The sequence below is a fragment of the Abrus precatorius genome, unplaced genomic scaffold (genome assembly GCF_003935025.1).
Source record: "Abrus precatorius isolate BTA unplaced genomic scaffold, Abrus_2018 Scaffold2, whole genome shotgun sequence".
In the NCBI taxonomy this organism is placed as follows: Eukaryota; Viridiplantae; Streptophyta; class Magnoliopsida; order Fabales; family Fabaceae; genus Abrus; species Abrus precatorius.
Window position 1 is genome coordinate 36,202,464 of NW_020874362.1, and position 20,689 is coordinate 36,223,152.

At 30.5% G+C, this 20,689-nt stretch overlaps 2 protein-coding genes across 4 annotated transcripts; one reads left to right on the forward strand and one right to left on the reverse strand.

The window, feature by feature from the left end:
- Positions 1 to 1,340: 1,340 nt before the first annotated feature.
- LOC113858220 (F-box/kelch-repeat protein At1g22040-like) lies at positions 1,341 to 4,275 on the forward strand. Of its 2 annotated transcripts, none has more exons than XM_027490745.1 (2): positions 1,341 to 1,496; positions 2,438 to 4,275. In XM_027490745.1, the coding sequence occupies exon 2, from the start codon at positions 2,493 to 2,495 to the stop codon at positions 3,936 to 3,938; it is 1,446 nt and encodes a 481-aa protein (XP_027346546.1). In that variant the 5' UTR covers positions 1,341 to 1,496; positions 2,438 to 2,492; the 3' UTR covers positions 3,939 to 4,275. The 2 variants fall into 2 exon arrangements, with proteins under 2 accessions (XP_027346546.1, XP_027346547.1); XM_027490746.1 differs by having other exon boundaries at positions 1,366 to 1,429; positions 2,438 to 4,149.
- A 1,391-nt stretch (positions 4,276 to 5,666) lies between these two features.
- On the reverse strand, positions 5,667 to 11,330 carry LOC113860180 (BRASSINOSTEROID INSENSITIVE 1-associated receptor kinase 1-like). Of its 2 annotated transcripts, none has more exons than XM_027492857.1 (11): positions 11,056 to 11,330; positions 10,399 to 10,531; positions 10,247 to 10,318; positions 9,460 to 9,603; positions 9,018 to 9,089; positions 8,837 to 8,908; positions 8,521 to 8,594; positions 7,614 to 7,742; positions 7,176 to 7,517; positions 6,637 to 7,031; positions 5,667 to 6,174 (listed from the first exon to the last, which is right to left on the reverse strand). In XM_027492857.1, exons 1-11 carry the CDS (start codon positions 11,165 to 11,167, stop codon positions 5,857 to 5,859), a joined length of 1,863 nt encoding a protein of 620 aa, XP_027348658.1. In that variant the 5' UTR covers positions 11,168 to 11,330; the 3' UTR covers positions 5,667 to 5,856. The 2 variants fall into 2 exon arrangements, with proteins under 2 accessions (XP_027348658.1, XP_027348657.1); XM_027492856.1 differs by having other exon boundaries at positions 7,614 to 7,748.
- Between the last annotated feature and the right edge of the window lie 9,359 nt (positions 11,331 to 20,689).

Sequence of the window (20,689 nt, forward strand, 5' to 3'; positions counted from 1 at the left end):
TAAGTCTAGGACTAAAATGTTCAACAAAAATAGAAGAGACTAACGTAATATTTTTAAAATTTTTACAATTAAAATGTCTAACGCTTATTATCTCAAGAATTAAATTAAAAGTTTAGTTAAAAAATAATATCAAAATAACTTAAGGAGATGAAAAATCAGAAAAACAACAACATTAGTTAGTAATATTTTGTAAACTTTGGACAAACGATTAAGTAATAGAATAATATTATTTTTGTTAAATGATTACACACTTTTTATGATTAACAAAGAGAGATAAAATAAATAAAAAATAAAAAATAAATAATATGATGAAGTGATATAAAAAATATTATAAAAATTTTAAGGAGAATAACATTACTCTAAATAATATTCTAGTTCTATAATAACCATTTTTACATGATTAGAGTTTACACATAGCACATAATTTATGCTAGTATCTTTTTTGCTTAAACACAAGTATGCCAAGCAGGTATACAAAGTTTATCAACCAAAACTGTTTAGGAAAGTGATAGTTGGTAGTACCTTGTTAATTTTTTCCTTTAAATGGTTTATTGATTATTTGTGCTAATGAATTTTTAAATTTGTATTATTATTTTTATATAATTTTTTAAAATGCATTTTTCATTATTATACTACTTGTCTTATACTTCTGTATCTTTTTTATTTTCTATCTTTCTCTTAAATTATAAAAAAATATTTAAAAAGTATTGTGGAAGTAAAATTGACTTTTTTAAATTGATGGGTTGTTTATAGATATAATAAAACAAATAAGAAAATTAAATTAACATGTATCTGTGATAAAGTGGAATGTCGATTATTTTTCCCTGCTCAGATCACGAAACCAATTGTTCTAGTCCTAATCGGCTTATTTTATTAATACAAGGAAGATACTTTGTTTCTTTAAGTGCTTGTTTAATATTTTTTTAAAATAATATATAAAAAATAAATTAAAATAAATTAAAAATGTCTTACAAAAGTTATAAATTATTTTAAATCTCATTCAAACAAATCCTAAATTTGAAATGTGAGGAACACCACACACATGTTAAAAAATAAAAATATATTAAAAATTAAGATATTTAATAAATATTTTATTTTAATAAAAGATCACTATATTTTTTTGTTACATGTATTTAACCACACATTAAATAGATTGTTTCTAACAAAAAAAATTAATTATAATTTTGTTTCCTTAAATATACATTAAATAAAAAAATCAACAATTTAAAAGCAGATTTTTTGGTTAAATTTTTATTGCAAAGGAGTGATAACTGTGTGAAAGATGTGGGTCGTCTCCTAAAGCGTTGCCTTTAAATGAATGGGGATAGGATTCTTTACTTGTAGTTGCGAGGATGCACACAAAACAACCAACTAACAAGTTTCAGTGTCCCAACTACGCGTGGTAGTTTGAAGTTGTCCCCCTTCTCAGGTCCCAAACATGTCTTTAGCAAAAATTTATAGTGTTTCGTTCAGTTTCTTGGTGGTTCCCTAGTGAGGTACTTAATTGACTTCTGGGTCTTCTATTTTTTACACCTTTTAACGTGTATATGTTTTGCTTTTTAGTGTATAAATGTTTGGCATTGTGGTCTTGTTTTGTGACTTGTTTCAATGCTTGATTTCTTTTCTGGAGGGAGACCCTCTGGAGTACAAGATGCCTGTATGCTGAATTGATTATTTATCTTTGGTTCCTATGAGTTGTTGTGAGTGATTCTTCCCCCTTCTTTTCAATGGGTTTATCGAAAAAACAATTTTTTGCTTTTGCCCCTTTCTTCTGCTGTAGGATTTCCGGAATTCTTGTTTCTGGTACAGTTTTGGTGTTCTTTCTTATGTTGAATTTGTCTGAATGGTTGATGTCTTAAATTTGAATTTTGGTTTTTCAATTACAAACTGTTTGGTGGTTTTGTTCTGGAAATAGAATGACATTGCTGGTTAGTGATTAGTGGTTACTTATTATGAATATATTCACTTCTGTCTATGCATGTTGTCTTCCATGTGGCAGACATGAAACTTCAGCCCTTAATTTTCTTGAACATATACAAAACAGCCAAGTTAGTTCCTTTTTCCTTTTCAAAAATCTCTCTAAGACTATTTCAAACTCTGATCACAACTACTGAGCTATGTTAAATTAATCTTTAAGCATTCGTTGATATAGTTTCAGCTTCATTGTGTAACTGTACATAATCTCATTCTCTCTCTCTCTCTCTCTCTCTGTGATGTGGTCTATCTCTTTTAGTCTCGTATGTATTCAAAACTTTTATCCACGCATCTATTCTAGTGTTCTGTTTGCCTTTTGATTGATTATTTAAGGAAATGCTTGTGAAATGGATGCGATCGTTTGGTCAAAAGTTTATTCCTTTGAGATAAATCCATTACTTCATCAATGCATTTCCTTCGAATGTACTGACTGACGATTTATAATGCTGATGTTCTGAAACAGATTAATCTTGGCAGTTTGGCGTCCGTGGTTTTAGTTTCCATTTGAAGTGGTTTTAATGGGAAATGTACTTAGTCTGAACAGTACCAGGACCAGATGGAGTGATCCCTATGAGGTTTTGCAAGGTGAAGCCTGCAAGAGACAGAGGTTGTCCTCAAGCTATAGTGAGGACACCTCAAGACTGATTCCGTCCCTTCCTGATGAGATATCAATACAGATTCTCGCTAGAGTTCCTCGAATTCATTATCTAAATCTGAGGTTAGTTTGTCATGCTTGGAAGGCATCCCTTGAGAGTTCAGAACTATTTTGTGTGAGAAAAGAGCTTGGAACCATGGAGGAGTGGCTCTACATATTAACAAAGGTCAAGGATGATAAGCTTTTATGGTATGGCTTGGACCCTCTTTCTAGAAGATGGCAAAGATTGCCACCGATGCCGAAAGTGGGCTTTGAAGATGAAACAAAGAAAGGTTTGGTTGCCTTTCCCCTGCGAATGTGGAGCATGATTGGTTCAAGTATCAGAATTGTTGATGCCATAATGAGCTGGCTCGGGAGGAGAGATTTCCTTGACCGGATGCCATTTTGTGGTTGCTCCGTAGGAGCTGTTGATGGTTGCATCTATGCACTGGGAGGATTTTCACGAGCTTCGGCAATGAAATCTGTTTGGCAGTATGATCCTGTTAAAAACTATTGGACTGAGGCGAGTCCAATGTCAGTTGGTAGGGCCTATTGTAGGACAGGTATATTAAATAACAAACTTTATGTTGTTGGAGGGGTTACTAGGTGTCGTGGTGGACTAAGTCCTCTTCAATCTGCAGAAGTATATGATCCTCATACAGGCATGTGGTCCCAATTACCTAGCATGCCTTTTGCAAAAGCTCAGGTGCTGCCAACTGCTTTTTTGGCTGACATACTCAAGCCTATTGCCACAGGAATGGCTTCGTACCGGGGAAGGTTATTTGTTCCTCAAAGTTTGTATTGTTGGCCATTTTTTGTTGATGTTGGGGGTGAAGTTTATGATCCTAATATGAATTCATGGGTTGAAATGCCAATTGGCATGGGTGAAGGCTGGCCAGCTAAGCAAGCTGGAACAAAATTGAGTGTTACTGTCAATGATGATCTATATGCACTTGATCCATCAAGTTCTCTTGACAGTGCAAAGATCAAGGTATATGATTATGAAGGTGATACTTGGAAAGTTGCAGCAGGAGATGTTCCCATTCATGATTTCACTGAGTCAGAATCTCCTTATCTTTTGGCTAGTTTGGTTGGAAAACTTCATGTAATAACTAAAGATGCTAATCACAACATTACAGTGTTGCAGGCTGACATGCAAAATGAACATTCTGATTTAGCTTTCTCCCAATCAATATTGTCATCACCAATTAACTCATTCAGTCAAGATGCTGAATCTTCAGCAGAAACACAGAGAGAATTTTGGAAGGTTCTTGCAACTAGGAGTGGTAGATCTGCTGAACTAGTTAGCTGTCAAACCCTTAAAATTTAGTTTTTGGGGGGATATGAAGTCCTCTTAAGGTCATGACTCCTGAGTATGTCTGTGTTGGCTGGTATGGTTGCTAATATAAGCCACAATGTTAGGAAGATTTCAAAATTGTAAATGATTTCTTTGCAAATGATTCATAAGATGTAACCATTCCAAGTTACCCTCATGAACAAAGAAGAAGAAAAAAACAATTATAACTATCCAAAGCAAGAACATCATTCAAACATACTGCATCAAAATCTGAGGTTGTTCGGGTTCCTTTTTTTACATTATGTTGAGTATATTATCGTTTTGTAGCATTTGGTTACTTGATGAACAGGATTACTGAAATCATCCAGTGAAAGCAACCTTTAGTCTCTATTTACCTTAAACAACTGAAAAGGACGAAGGTTGTAATTTTTATCACAAGTTAAAATGCAAGAGGGGGAAGAATATAAGGGGGAAAGGAGAGGAAGGACATAAAATTTAATAAAACTTACATAAAATTTCATTTTTATATAAAACCTATTCCTTTTATTGGTGTTACCCAATTCGAATAAAATTGACACAAGTAAAAATATCTGGACTCTGGGAGAAAAAAGAAAGTTATTCTTTTGGCTACAGCTCTCAAATTCTTTCTTTCTTTTATTACTTTTATTACGTGTGGTTTGGGAAGTACAATACCAAAGCAAATTTTAAATGCAAACAGGGTATTCATCTTGCCTGTAGTATTTATATTCTTTACCTGTATTGTCATGTATTAGCTCCAAAACTAATTTGAGCAGTGCAATGTCTCTGTAATCGGTAAATCATCATTATTGATTGATGGGGAATTCTTTAACATGATCAAACAGGCTTATGATCTTAGGACTACTCTCTCAAATACTACTCGGCAAGAAAACCATTATTTTTTTTTATAATTATATTTAGATATATTAAAACTATATCGTATGAAAATATTTTAATTATGAGAATTATTTTAATAATATTATAAAGAGTTTTTCTAATTCGTTAAATTTAAATACTTCTTTTATTATACCATTACAATTATTAAATGCCAAATTTAAAAAACAGTAATCTTTAAGGGTTTTTTTTTTGCCAAAATAAGGTAAAAATAAAAAAATTATTGAAATAGTGTATTTACAAAATATATTTTCTGTCTGAGTAATTTTTGACACGTCACCTTAAATATCGACTCTTACATAATTGACATTTATTTTTTTTAGCAATAAAATATAAGTATTGTCTATGTGTAAGACCACAACACTTATTTTTTTATAATTAAAAAAATTAAAATTGATCGAACCCATTATATGAAAGTAGATGCACAATTTGTACTCGGAGATTGATCCGATTGATCCAACACTCAAAATAGAATAAAGTTCTCTTTGTCAAACTAAAAGAGTTATGAAAATATTAAATTTATATCTAATTATCTATATTTATTAATCACATCATCTTAAAAAAAAAATTAACCTATTCAACTATAGTTCAAAAGTCAAAATTACTATAACAGAAGTTTATTTCACACCTTATTTTGAAGTGTAAAATGGGTTGAGAAAAGAGAGAAAGAAAAAGAAAAAAAAATGTGAGAGAAAATAAGAAATGTAACAAACGACGAGATACAAAAATAAGAGAGACAAAAGAAAAGAAGATGAAAAATAGATATAAAAAAAAAGCAGACATTGAAATATAATTTTTTTACAAATATTGAAATACAATTGTTGTACCAAAAATTTATCTCATCCCTCATGATATTAGTTATCAACAAAAGTGTTTGCTCCAACTTAATTGAAGTAAGTAAAATTGAACCCTTGACTGAGAGATCTTTTAACCAGTTGTTTCATCAATCACTATTTAAACCGTCATTTTGCAGCTTTGTGAGACGTGTCCCTTCCTTTGCAAAATGTTTCATCATTCTAAAAGTCTTTCAGTTCGAAGATCATCTAGGACCTGACAGTTCATCTGGTGGGATACTTGAAGCTGAGTCTAATATCCAGTGAGCAGTGTGGTGATTGGAGGAGCTGTAATTTTGGCGGATCATCTCCTCTTTCTGCCACCATTGATCCCATTTTTCTGCCAAACCATCACCCTCTAGCATTCTCACCACCTCAGACATCTTTGGTCTTTCTACAGGGGAGCTTTGTGTGCATAGCAAGGCCACTTGGATTACCTCTTGTACCTCTTCCTCATCATAATTTCCCTGTAAATCTGCATCCACCAGTGTCTCCAACCTCTTGTCTTTCAGAAGTGCTTTCACCTGAGCTCAAAATAATCAGTTGCCAACAATGATCATTAGTCATTGGTGTTGATATCTGTATATAGCTCATGCAACAACAAATTAAACAACAGCCAGGAAGATGAGATTCAATAATCTGGGACAGAATAGGAACAGCCAAATCAACTTAGTATTTTATTTTCATAGCAAAGGCTAGTTAGTTGTACAACAACACTAAACCAGAATATAAAACAAAAGAGGTTTCAAACTTCAGCTAGGAATGCATGGCAAGAGCAAATAAGAACTCACCGTGTAATGAAGTTATCGATTACACCTTCATAAGAAATTAAAAGAACTGAAATTGGGATTAATCGTATCTAGTGCAAAAATATTTCCTTCAACAATATCTTCAACCATACTATGTTAAGAAAAACACACATGATTGCAAATTGAGAAAGAAGTACTAATGGCATATTTTTGGTAAACATAAAACAGAATACTTACCCAATCAAGTAACATGACATCATCATCATTGGCAAGTCGTGCTAAATCAAAAGCCCTCTGTCCAGTTATAAGTTCAAGAAGCATCACACCATATCCAAAAACATCAGTCTTCTCTGAAGACTTTCCAGTTGAGAGGTACTCTGGTGCTATATGGCCAATTGTGCCACGTACAGCAGTAGTAACATGAGTATCTCTGTAATCCATAAGCTTTGCTAAACCAAAATCTCCAACAACTGCTTCAAAGTCCCCATCCAATAATATATTAGCAGCTTTGACGTCACGATGAATAATCTTTGGGTCACAATGATCATGCAAATAAGCAAGCCCTCTAGCAGCTCCTAGTGCAATATGCCTTCGTATTTGCCATGCAAGTGGTGGTTGTGTGTCTGGACGTTCTACAACAATACCATAAATAGATGTATGAGAGAAAATTTATTTTTTTCTTGAGAAACAATTTTAAGTTAAAATAGTAATAAAAGGAATGCATATCAAATTAATCATTCTCAATAGACTAAATAAAACAATATAAATAATTGTACCTCGTAAACACGATGCTACACTTCCATTAACCATGAAAGGATACACAAGCAAACGTTCAGTAGTTGTCATACAAAAACCTTGTAGCCGAAGCAAATTTCGATGCACAGCCATGCTGATCATTTCCACTTCAGTTTGAAATTGCAGCTCCCCACCCTGAGTGCGCTCCTCTTTAAGTCTTTTTACTGCTACAAGAGTACCATCTGTTAAGCGTCCTTTATAAACCTTGCCAAATCCACCTCTACCAAGAATGTTTCTCCCACTAAAGCTATCTGTTGCAACTTGCAGTTCACGCAGCGAAAACTTTTTTAGCTGACCAAGGTGAACTTCAGGATCCTCCTCAGCTGCCAGAGGAGGACATACAAAAATATAGGAAAATCAGTTATGGCTATCATATATTAATCAGTCTTATATACCATCTTTTCTGTTAATCAACTAACCTGCAACATCAAAGAAATAATCCTGTGGTCTCCTTCTTCTCGAATAAGCAAGTGCAATTGCAGGGGTTGCAAACATCAGTGCTGCACCCACAGCAACTCCTCCAGCAATGATTCCAGTAGCGCTGTTACCTTTACCTACAAGGATAAACAGAATTGGACGGGAAAGTATAACTCTTTTGCAAAACTCTGCTTCTCATTGAATAGAATAGAAAAAAGTTCAACATTATCATTAACTCCCTTTCTTGAATTTTAGCATGAGTGACATTCACCTCAAGAAACTATTCATTTGAGCATGCAGAAGAAGCTATGCTTAAGGTATCTCCATCATCAGATGACATTTCTCGATAACAATCAGTCACCCTTTTCAATAAATTTAAATTTTTAAGAATGAAAAGGTCCAGTCACAGAAATCATCCAAAATTCCAGAATAAGCATTTGGAAAAAAAATGCAGCCTATCAATTATCATCAGCTTCATTTCTCCATGACTTTGGAAGCAAAGGATGAAGGATTGGTAGTAAGGAAAGGAATGGAGTGGATGCAGCTTGTGTGAAAGTAACAAAAGTAAAGTACCACCAAAATTGAAAACCTTCTGCATATTATTAATTTTGAGTTTTACAACACCATTATTGAACCTTTTCCTTATCTTAGTTTAAATTACATGACATCAAATTCTAATTGGCCTAGTGGTGTAGAGTTTGACTGTTGCCCCCAGTCTTACAATTTCTTAACAAACTTGATATGCTTTCAATTTTAGTTATAACCTTATATTCTGTCCATGCTTCAAGCCTAGTGCACTTTCTCATGAAAAGTCATTTTAAGAGTTGTATTTTTATCTTATGCTTTTAGGTCGGGTTATTCTTTGAAAATTTAAATTTGTTACCAACAACAAAACAAATATCAACAAACCTGAAGCTGGTTGTGATTGTGGAGTAGACGGTGAAGCTGGACTGGTTTTATTCAAGTGAGGATTATTGTTAAAACTGTTAAGAGGAATACAGGGGTTAGCAAAAATTTCATATCTCGTTCCTCAATGATAATGGTAATGCATATCAGGAATCATGACATAATTGGAATGGGACTTGAGCCCCACGTCAAAAGTATGGATATCTGAGGTGGGGTTTATATCAGGCTCTTGCACAACAATGGCTGTTGGCTAGCTGTTGTAGTGCATTTCTCCCAAGGTTATTATCATAAAGAAAAAAACAATTTCATTTTTACCAACCTGATAGGAGTAAACATTGAAAAAGAACCATTGACTGGGACATTTCCTGTCAAGTTGTTGTTCGATAAATCACTAAATTCCACAATGACCAACAGTGTCAGGTTACACATAAAAATAATGTAGCAAAGTATGTACATTTGCAGTTGTTCATGAAAAAAGTAAATATAGTAGTAAAACTCACAGGACTTGCAGTGAATTAACAGTGGTCAACCTCACAGGAATGTTTCCCGTCAAGCTGTTATTGTTGAGACGCCTAGTTCAGGGGGCAGAACCCCATTTAGTAAATAACCAACTATTGACAAAGGAGTAACAGGATGTGACAGCAAACAATCATCAAGTAGCAAGTGTGGTGGGTATGCGTGCTATAATAACTTGCTGGTAACTTATATTAGCATCTATTTCATGTGCTTAAGTAGGATGGTACTTCTCTTGGGCAAGTTTTAAAAGGATATTTCAAGATGCATTGAAACTTGGGCATATTATGGGTGCATAATCTGCCACCATTTTTTGTGGGAAAGCAAAACTTATGAATGCCAAAAAAAGTAAATGAAGACACAAAATTTAAATTAATTTAAATAACTTTTGCGGATTGAAGATATTAGATAAAGGAAAGGATGTCATACAAGAAACGTAGACTTTTAAGGTTGGCCAACTTGTCTGGAATGGGACCAGTTATGTTGTTCAAGTAAAGATCCAAGCTCACCAATTTTGTCAAATTTCCAAGCTCATCTGGGATTGTCCCAGTTATGTTATTACTATAAAGTTCCCTGTCATTGAAAAGAACAATGGTTTCATATTTGAGCAGGGATATAAGTCCAATGAATAACTAAAAATGGTAGAAGTCATTTGCACAATGCTATAATGGGTTAAAAGTTAAAACCAAATCAAACTTGGGATGCTAAAAATTGAACTACAAAAATATATATAGATCGCATGTATTCAATATGTCACCTTTTCTTTCAGCAATTTATACAGTTATTCCTAACAACCGGCTAATGTCAAGTTATGTTAATGTACAGCAGCATCAATAAGAGCTAAGTCAATGAATTACGGTGATTTGTCAAATATATTGCCTTGTTTACCTGTTTTACAAAAAGCAAGCACACTAGCCCATGGTTTAACTACATTTTGCAATGCCCCCATATCTTCAAAGTTCATTGTTATTTCAAACCATTTTGAGAATCGTGTATGCAGCAGGTATTTCTTTTTATGGAAAATGTTGTTCAACAACAGAACAAAAATTATGTAAATATGGTTCTTAACACCCTCCCCCCCCCCCCCCCCCCACCCCCAAACAAATGGTAGTCATAATTTTGTTGTATGGTCACTCAAGAAACAGTAAGCAAAATCTGCTCAGGTAAAAAAAGATGAAAATTTCCCCAACTATATCATATCTGTTTCATAACTTACAAGTATTGCAAATTTGGGAGCTGACCAAGCTGTTCAACAAGTTGACCCGAAAGGTTTGCATTTCCAAGATCACTAGCCAAACAAACATGAGTTTTTCCTTATATGCACGAACTTTCATAAAAGTACATGTAAAAATGACATAAATATCTTACACACGGGTCACGCTATTGTCACTGTTGCAAGTAACATGAAACCATGTGCAAGGATTGACGAGGGAAGAATCCCAGCTTTGAAGAACACTTAAAGGATCAACCACACTGTTCTTAAATGCACTCAGAGCATCACCTGTCATAGAAGCAATATTCAGGGGCAATTGCCAGCATCCTCAACATATGAAATCGACAGGAGTAAAAAATAAACAAACATCAGCGTTTATGTTGTTCTAATGCAATTGTGTGAAGTACAAGAAGTAAAAACATGAAGCTCAACTTACTCTAGTAAATCCTAGAGCACAAAATTAAACACTTTTCATCTTAGAGTTACAAACATTGAAGCTAATCATACAGAGCACAAGCACATCATGGATACTGCTAAAATCTTCAAGTCTCTGATAAGATAATATTCTATAAACAAAAACTATTACAGGCAGAGAATTGGGTGAGATATTTCGAAAGTCTCCGACGGTTTTACAAGTTATTCAAAGATATGAGCCACAGCTGAAAGGCAACAAAAAGAACAAATAGGTAAAATAAAATAAAAAGGCATAATTGAGTATTATAGTGACCCTACACATTAGAAAAAGCACACCCTCAATGGGATCAGATATTTATGCAGTTGTTAAAACTTCAACACTAACGGGCACCACTCACCTTCTGGATTGCCAGAAACTTCTAGAACCAAAATAGGCCAGAGAAGAAACAAACATTTGATAGATGAAAACATCACTCTCATCAGCCTCTTCAACTGCTCCACGACCTTCATAATCACGCGCACACACTTGAATCCCTCTTAATACTATTTATCTCCATTGTACCCTTCAAGCTCAGAATCAAATTGACCAATAGAAATAGCAGTCAACTTAAGGATATATTTTCCATCGCTGAATAATTCTGGGTAGCTCCAAGTTCTTTTCTTTTTGATATGTTAGTTCTTATTCTGGAATATGGAGCTAAAGTTTGACATGGGTATCATCAGTTTCAAATAAAAATGTAGGATACAACAGTGTTGAGAGAGAGAGAGAGAAGTGCTCCAAAGCTACGGGCATTAAACGTGTGGAATGTTGAGGGAAGACTTGGGATTCAAGTCAATGAACGTTGCATTCTTTTGTGGAGAAATTTGTCCTTCTATTGTTCTTTTCTTTTTACACATACATGTGACTTACGATGTGAGAGGGAATTTTCAGATAAAATTGAATGCGAAATTGTAGTTAAGAAGAAGTAAGAATGAAGGGTCAAAGACGCACGTTTTGACGCTTAAAAAGCTTCTGCATAATTTGAACCAATAAAGGGGGGCATCTTATGTTTACTGATTTGTGATCATAAAAGCATTCAGATTTCAGCGTTTCATCTTTGCCTGTGCATTTTGACAACTACTTGAGATTTTGTTTTTCTTTAGCTTAAATATTTTCACGGCGTGTTTGCTTTGCATTACAAAATCAATTTTAGTTCGTTAGAATAATAACGTCTAAGTAATAACATAAACTAAAATATTGATTATTGTATATATTAAGAATTAAAACAATTGATTATTACATGTATTGAATAATAAAATAAAATTTTGTTTAGATTATGAATTATTTGTTGAATTTTCAAAATAAAAAAATACTAAAATAAGCGACTGTTGTTACATATGTTGAGACTAAAATAATATTTTACTTAATTTAGGGACTATTTTGATGAATTCTAAAAATAGTAAAGAATAAATTAATAATTTACTTATGAAAAAATAGACTCAATTTTTTTTCAAAGAGAGATAAAAAAAGGCACTCGGAACTTTTGTATTTTTTTCAGATTTTACTTAAAGGTATTTGTAAAAACTTACAAAAGTTATTAATACAGTGTAAAAAGAAAAAATGAAAAAAAAAAACAAAAAACAAAACTGGTGAACAACATTTTACTCCTCGATTAAATTGATTCAACATAATTTTATTTTTATTTTTATTGCCAGTACTCAACTCAACTCAACATTTTGTTTTGGTCAACGATTCATCATTATATAGACTTTTGTTCCAAAGATTGAGAATAACTTAACTTAAAAGGCGACAAGTGACCCAAAAAGTAATGGCCCAATGCTAAGCCCTTCCAAAGAATATTGAAGTGTAACCCAAAAAGCCTTAGTCACATAATGTGATCGAGAGGGTTTTTTAAGGGAATTTTTGGAGGATAAGTAAAAGGGAAGACAAATTTTATATTTTAAATAAATATATTTAAAATTAATATTATAAATAATATATAAATTAAAAAATATATCATTTTTTAAATATCATTTTGCACTACGAATTTTAACTGTCTTTTTACATTAGAATTTTAACTGTTTTAAATGATTAAGATTAATTAGAGAGAATGAATGAGTATTAAAAATATCATATTTTATACGTGGCTGACTATTCTGTCGCATCAGAAGATCTGAATCCGAAAATCACATCACTCTTCTGTATTTATTGAAAATAAGATTTTAAATGTATTAATTATTTTTAAATATTTTATTCTAAAGTCACTTTTAAAAATTTATTTATAAAAAATATTATGAAAAGAAAAATGGTTTTCTTTAAAGTGATCCAACATTAACATGAATTTTTTTATTAAAAAACTATAAATAACTTATGAAAATAATTTATAATTTTTATATTTTTGTATTTTATTTCAATACATGTTTTAATATAGTTCATTCAGTAAATTTCTTAAAAATTCATAATTAGTATTTTAAAAATTATTAAATCAATACTTAAATAAGTTATTCGTTTTAACTCATGTTAGTAAAATGTGAATTACACCATGCTAATGTGTTTTTTTTTTTTTTTTGGCATACTTTATTGTTCACGATAAACAGTCACTTCTTCTTAGACTTAGTTTCAATAAATTTTGATAGAAAAAGTGATTTTCTTTTATAAATTATAAATAACTTATTTTATCAAGAAGTTAAACGGAAATTTTTTAAAATATATATATATATAATATTTTTAATTTATGAGATAAATTTTATTTATTTTTTATTTCTTTGAATTTATCAAAAGTGAGCCTTACTATCTTTCAAGTTTTAAATAAAAAAGAAAAAAATTCTCCTATTTAGTTATTAGGAGGTTGTGTAATTTCATATTTTTTTTAGTTTTTATTTTTATTTTTAATTATAAATTTGTCACCTTATTTTTATACTTATTTTAAAGATTTGATAAAAAATATATTGAAATTATTTTTTTCCTATTTTTATTTTCTGTATTAATTTTTAAAGACAAAAAATAGAATAAAAATAAGATAACAATTTTATAAATAAAATTAATAAAATAATAATAATTTCTGAACCAAACAGCACGTAGCAATCTTACACACCTACTCTTTACACATTTGTATCCATTGTGTTCTACACAGTCTATCTGCATGGCTTCCTCAGCTGTTAATAAACGTTGAAACCATTGCTATCAATTTCAAGCTCATTTGCTCACAGATCCATCACCCATCACCAACTTTCTTTGCCTAAACAAAATCATATTTATTATTTTTTATATTTTAGTAAAATAAATAGTTTTTCTAATAAAAATTATTCTTTTTGATTACTTAATTGTTAATTCAATTAATATTAACAATATTCTTTCAATTTAATTGTTAATTGGATGGTGCAAACTAACTAACATTCTCCATCGAGAAAAGGTTTCAATTGAATTCAATTTTATAAATAATTAAGAAGCAATGATGAGCTGAAGAGGAAGTGGGATTGTGAAGGGAGAGGAAGTAGCTTGAATGACAAGTTAGTAATCATCAATCCAACAAATATGATGCACTTTACATTATTCAATGCCAACTGTGACTGACAGAAGCCTTCAGAATTATACATGAAAATTGCGCCCGTGATAAGCAACTTCCCTCACTACAAACATAATAGAGTATGGCCCATTGTTGCTCCCTTGCTTTCTTCTCTAAGGTCCTCAATTTACTTTCATGTCTTTTCATTTTTAATATTCCTTTTTTCTAATAACCTTTAATGCAACATTGCAACTATATATCCATGACCTTTACTTTCCATGGAGCTTCTATACGGACAAAGATGTTGAAGGGGACTAGTGACCCCTAAACTAATAAAAGCAACATCTTATATTTTGTACCAAAAATTGATTAAATGAATAGAAATAACCTTTTTCTGTGTTACCATGATTTTGGCCTCGGCTCCTGTCAATTGGGTAAGAGAGATTCATTGATGAAAGGAAAGGAAGTAAATCCCACGTCAGGACTCAGAATTCACGTTCCCTTAATCAACTAAAATTTGTAAAATTGATGCCTAGATCACAAAAAATAACTTTTTGTTAATATTATGTAATATGTAGAGATGATTTTATTTCAGTCAAATAAAGTAATTATGGATGACAAAATTTTCCTTTTAAATATTTAATATAATTATTGAGTATAATTATATGGGTCACAAAGTTTTTTCCTTTTTAAGTATTTAATTAGAATTCGAAATTACAAGTTAAGTTTGTATCAATTAATATTTATGTATTGTCACAGCATTCCTCGTTGTTGAGGTATATTTATCTCTCAAAGTCAAATCCTAATTAGGCTCAATAGTCACTACGATAGATGATACAGAACCTGTACATCTTTCTGCCTTCAAGTCCACGCTCGAATGGAAATTAATCCACTCACTATGTACCTTTTCGGTGGCTTTTATTTGTCTCCTTATTCATCATAGTCATACCTCTAATTAAAATCATATAGTGATTGATTGTAAGAATCACATACAGCTAATTGCACAACGTATAGCCTAAAAAAATAAACGCAATAATCATGCTTGATTCTTAGTGAAGTTACATAATTGTGGGATCCATCGTGCAAAATCGCCACACAATTGAATCCAAATCAAAATGGGATTTGGCAGGACAAACTAACAAATAGACATGGACATGCATGCTTGTTCTGCCTACCATATATTCCAGCAAATTCGATATTATAAGCTCATCGTTGAACTACAATTTCAAGACAGCTTGTGCTTCTACCAAAGAAATTGGACGATGAAACAAAAGAGTGCCATGTGTCGACTCCATATGTATAATTTTGAAGGCCCAGCACGAACTATGAAGGTAGTTAAGCTTTGATTATGTACACTACACTATATGCATGTAATTTAAAATGATACTTTATATATTCTGGCTTGTTCATCGTGGCTTTGGATAATGTCATTATAATGTCTTGCAATTGATTCATATACTTTTTTTTTAACAACAGTTTTGTTAACTTCAGAGATTTTAAGTAATTCAAATAAAAGTTTTATTGAAAAACATTTATTACATAATTAAAAATGAAAGAATATAATAAATGTTGTTTAATAAAAACCTTTTTTTAGTTGTTTAATATCATTCTTAAAAATTAATATTATCCAAACTGTTAAAAAGAAAATCTTGTCTTAATTAAAGTAGCTAAAGAGTTTAAAGTTCACCATTATCCAAACTTTTTATTTACCATGTATAAATATGTACGAAGGTAGGGTAGAAACATGTCTATAAACTCTGAAAAGAGGATTGAGGAAAGTAAATGGCCATCCCCTCTTATGTAATAACTAAATATGAAAATCACCCAATTTGTATAGAAAGTTGTTTGCCTGCCCAACCCAAATCTTAAAAAAGTACACCCACCGCAAAAAATAAAGGAAAATAAAACTCATATATTAAAACATATGGTTTAAAATGAAAATTTTGGAAGGTTCACTGAACACGGAGGAAAACTTTCTCGGGTTGAATGATGAAAGAGACAATAACTTGTAGTCAGATCCATTTGAAGGAGATAAAGACAAGTATAATTAATGTAGACAAAGAAATTGTTTTGAACCACTACCTTTGAATTATGAGGTATGAAACCTTGGAAATATTGGCTAGACTTTTCTAGTTTGAAGCATCCACTCATTTTGATTTTGTAGTATAAACTTAGAATAGCATTCTCTATACTATAGTTTAAATGTAACTAATAACGGGACGAGTTTCCATGCAAATGTGTCACAGTACAAAATAATATCAAAGTAATGAGTCACACATCAGAAACCTCAAATTATCTTCTTCCTCCTTGCCCTACTCATCACCCTTTTACTTTTCCTTTTAAATTTTTTATGTTTTAATATTTCTTATGAATAAGCATTATAATTCGTACACAGCAAATCTGAATCATAAATCAAACCTTCGTAAATCATGTTCCATTCTTCAAACGTTATTCGCACTTAATTGATCATGGTCTTTGATTATATATATATTATAGCATTTATACAACTAGAATAGACTTTGAGATTTAGACTTGAGTTCAGCTAGCTAATTGAACATTTTAATAATTGCATTGAGCAGATTAATTAGAGATTGGACATCACCTATTGGTACATATCAAGTTTAGGTTTGGCCTAATGAGTTAAGTATATCATGACTTTGACTCAATGGAACATGCAATGAATACTACTTATAAGGTATTTTAATGGCAATCATCTCACGAGGTAGATTATTTTTCAGTTGCAGAATTGTTGTGTTCAGGCAGAATATGATTCTCTGATTTTCCAGCCTTACCATAACAATTTGTGCATATGGTAGCATGTTGTTGACATACGTGGATTCTATGGAGAGACGAAGACCACAATAATTAATCTTCTAATAGTTATAAAGAATTCAATACGCATTTTATTTAATTTATTTTATAGAAACAATTCCAAACATGAAAAGGTTTTGTTATGCAAATTACCTTGTGATGATCTGTAATCAAATTGGCTCATATAGATGTAAAGTAGAGGGGGTGTTTTTCAGTAATGTAGCTTGCCATTCATAGAAATATAGTATCAGTAGGTTTGACTATATAAGTCTTTTATCTTTAAACAATTTGTTATTTCTAATTTTTTAAATGAGTTACATTATATTTATTTAAAAATAATAATTAAAAAACCATTTTAATAAATATGTAATAAAAAGTAAAAATAAAAATTTTAGTTTACCCATATTAATAATAGGAAGATGAACATGACCAATGTATATACAGTTGTCTTTTCGAATAATAAAGTAGTATGTAGTACTATTTAGCGACATGATTTTTGTCCACAAATGTAGAAATACAGTATTTTATCCCATTTTATATTACGATGACTAATGGGTCAATGGGCCCGCGAGTGACATGTGATGCGTCTCTTTCCCCTTTTGTAGTATTCATTCCATTGGATTAACTTGATGAACTCAGTAAATTGGATTGATTTAATTAAATTACTTTAATTTTCATATGATAAACTTTAATCTAAATTAAAATGTTAAATTTTGATTTTAAGATTTTATATTTTCTAAAATTAAACTAACTTGAATTGGATCAATTTTTATATTTTTTATTTTTATTTTAAGATTTGAAACGTCTTCCTTTTATTGATAAATGTATAGTAATTTATATTAAAAATGTAATGATTATTATTAAATTTTATTATAAATTTATAAATTTTTTGTTTGTATATTTTATGAACTAGATTTTTGAAGGTATTTATGGGTTATTTACTCAATGTTCTGAATTAAACTGATATATTTTTCACAACATTGGTTTCATTTGAATTTGTTATTTCTTTAAAAAAAAATATTTGTACAAAATAAAATCTAACACACTAATAAAGTAACACGCATTTATAATAAAATATCCAAGTTCAGTAATACGTATAAAATTTTTAATTTGGCTCTTGTAAAATAATAAGTACACTTTTAAAATATGAAATTATAATAATTAAATATTTTTAAATTAGTCTGATCATTAAAACAATAAATACATTAGTTCACAATTCCTTAGTTTATTTTATGACAGTTTTTGACCAATTCTTTTAGTCCCAGAAAGACAAACTACAAAAGCTTTTCATTTGAATCGATTGGTATATATATTTTAATTTATGATTATAACTATTGATTTGAATATAAATAACTTATCTTGAGATGTAACGCATGTACAGATAATATTTGTTCAGTTAATTTTCCCAAAAATAATTCATAATTTTCACACCTCTTTGGTTAAGTTGTCCCTTCAATTTAGAGGTGTAATATTTATTAGTTCATAACTTTGACAATTAAAATTTAAAGTAGTGTTTAAATACACTAGAAAAATATTCTATTTACCAACAATTCTTTTTGTTTTTCGCCCCTCCTATATTATAGACTTCTCTTAATAAAAATAAATAAATTATTAGCATAATGTGAGTTTACATTAACAGTAAAATATATTATACTAACTAATAATATGATGTGGTAATGGCATCTATTAATTTGTTATACTAACATATTTACTTATTAGTTTAATATACAATATTATTAATATAAACCTCCAATATATTTCTAGTAAAAAATGTCTATACTAAAGAGTCTAATGATATGTAGCAAAAAAAAAGAGTCTAATGATAAATTACTAGTAAATAATTTCTTTGAGTGAAAGTGTCATGAAATTCAAAATGACATTGTTTAGTCATTAAAAATACATTAGTATATATTTAGAAAAATCTCAATTTTAGTTAATGTTATTTACTATTATATCATATTATATATATACACACACATAATAATTACATACTTAAAAATAAGACCCTAATTCAAGAACACTTATTATATTAAAATTTTAAAATAGGTCAATTCGCTCAAATCCATTTTAAATAACTAAAGTTAATTTAAAAATTTATTCAAAATTAATTTTATGAACTCTAAGTCAAAATTAGATCAAAGCTAGCCTGCCCTTTGTTACAGACAGTCATGAGAAGAGAGAATCAGCTTCGAAAGAAATCACTCCTTTGAAAAAAAAAGATGTATCTCATATTACAAATAAGATAAAAAAATTAATGACCCACATTTAATTTGACCTCTCTAATTTGAAGGGAAAATATTTAAAAAGGAAAAAATTGTAATAATGAGTAAAATATTTTTAAATTTAAAATTTAGTAAAAAAATTAGTTAACATCATTAATTTTTTTCTTATCTATTCAGATGAATAATAAAGAGAGAAGTCAAGCTTTTTATTTTAAATAACCTAAAATATTTATCTATATTTTGCCCAGTTTTTCTTATATTAAATAAAGACGAAAACTTAAAAACACTATGAAAATTTTGCATATTATTTGCTTTATTGAATGATTATTGTTTTCTTATTTTTACATAGTTTTATTCTTTTATTTTATACACATGATGCATATAACTAAAAACTTATTTCTTGGAAAATAAGAAAAGAAAATGAGCTAGGTACCAATATTTACCATGCATGATACACATCAAAGTGTCATTGTCCACTTCTTAACCATATACATGACTGTTAACATCAAATATTAATTAACGTTTTAATAACAGTTAAAGCCTTTATCAATTTGTATTAAACAAAGACAAAAGTAAAATTATAAAAGAAGTTTTTCTACGTTTTCTTCCGTCCCTTTACTCATTAAGAGATTTGAAGCCACAACTCAATAAAGTCAGAAAAGGAAACTGCTCCTAAGATTTATTGAAACTTTTATGACCCCTCATGATTCATGAACAGAACATCGCATCTTTATGACAAAACCACACTAACAATTCTACTCTTTATGTTCTCATATTTTTATAAAACAAAAGCATCACTAAATTAAGCATTTTCCTTCAAAGAATTAAGAATAATATTAGAATGGACAAAAGAAAGTATAATCATAATATGTGTACTTTAACAGTTTACTACATCCTTATGGTGTGCAAATTGGTTTTGTCCATGAGAATGACAACCCCAAATCATTTATTCTAATCAGCCCAAAATCTTCACAGGTTCGAGTAGGGATTTGTGATCCTCAAGCTAAGCTCCAGAAGATCACAAGATCAACTTTCTCCAATCACAGTAAATCACATATAGAGGATCCTTTCCCATGCAACATTTGTTGCAACATGTGCACAATTTTCTTCATTGTGATTTGCTCTCTGTTGTTTTCTTTACTATACTATTTTTCCAATTGGTCACTCCTCTGTTTCCACTTTTCACTACGTGACTAAGTGCTTTACTTATCCTTAGGCCCTTCAAACCAGAGCTAGCCGCCATAGCTCCGTCACGTGATTTACCCTCTCAGGCCACTGATGAAAAAGCCTAACCCTATATTCCCATTTACGAGAAAATTTTACAAACAAATCATCATCATCATGTGATGTTATAATCTTTTTATATATAGATAGCAAGTCATGTTTCAGTTTTATATTCTATATATATCATTTCTTTAATGAACATTAAACAATTGGAGTTTATTCAATGTCCATTAATAAAAGAATATATATAATTTAAGATAAAAAGATCCATCCTTAATTTATATTCGGTG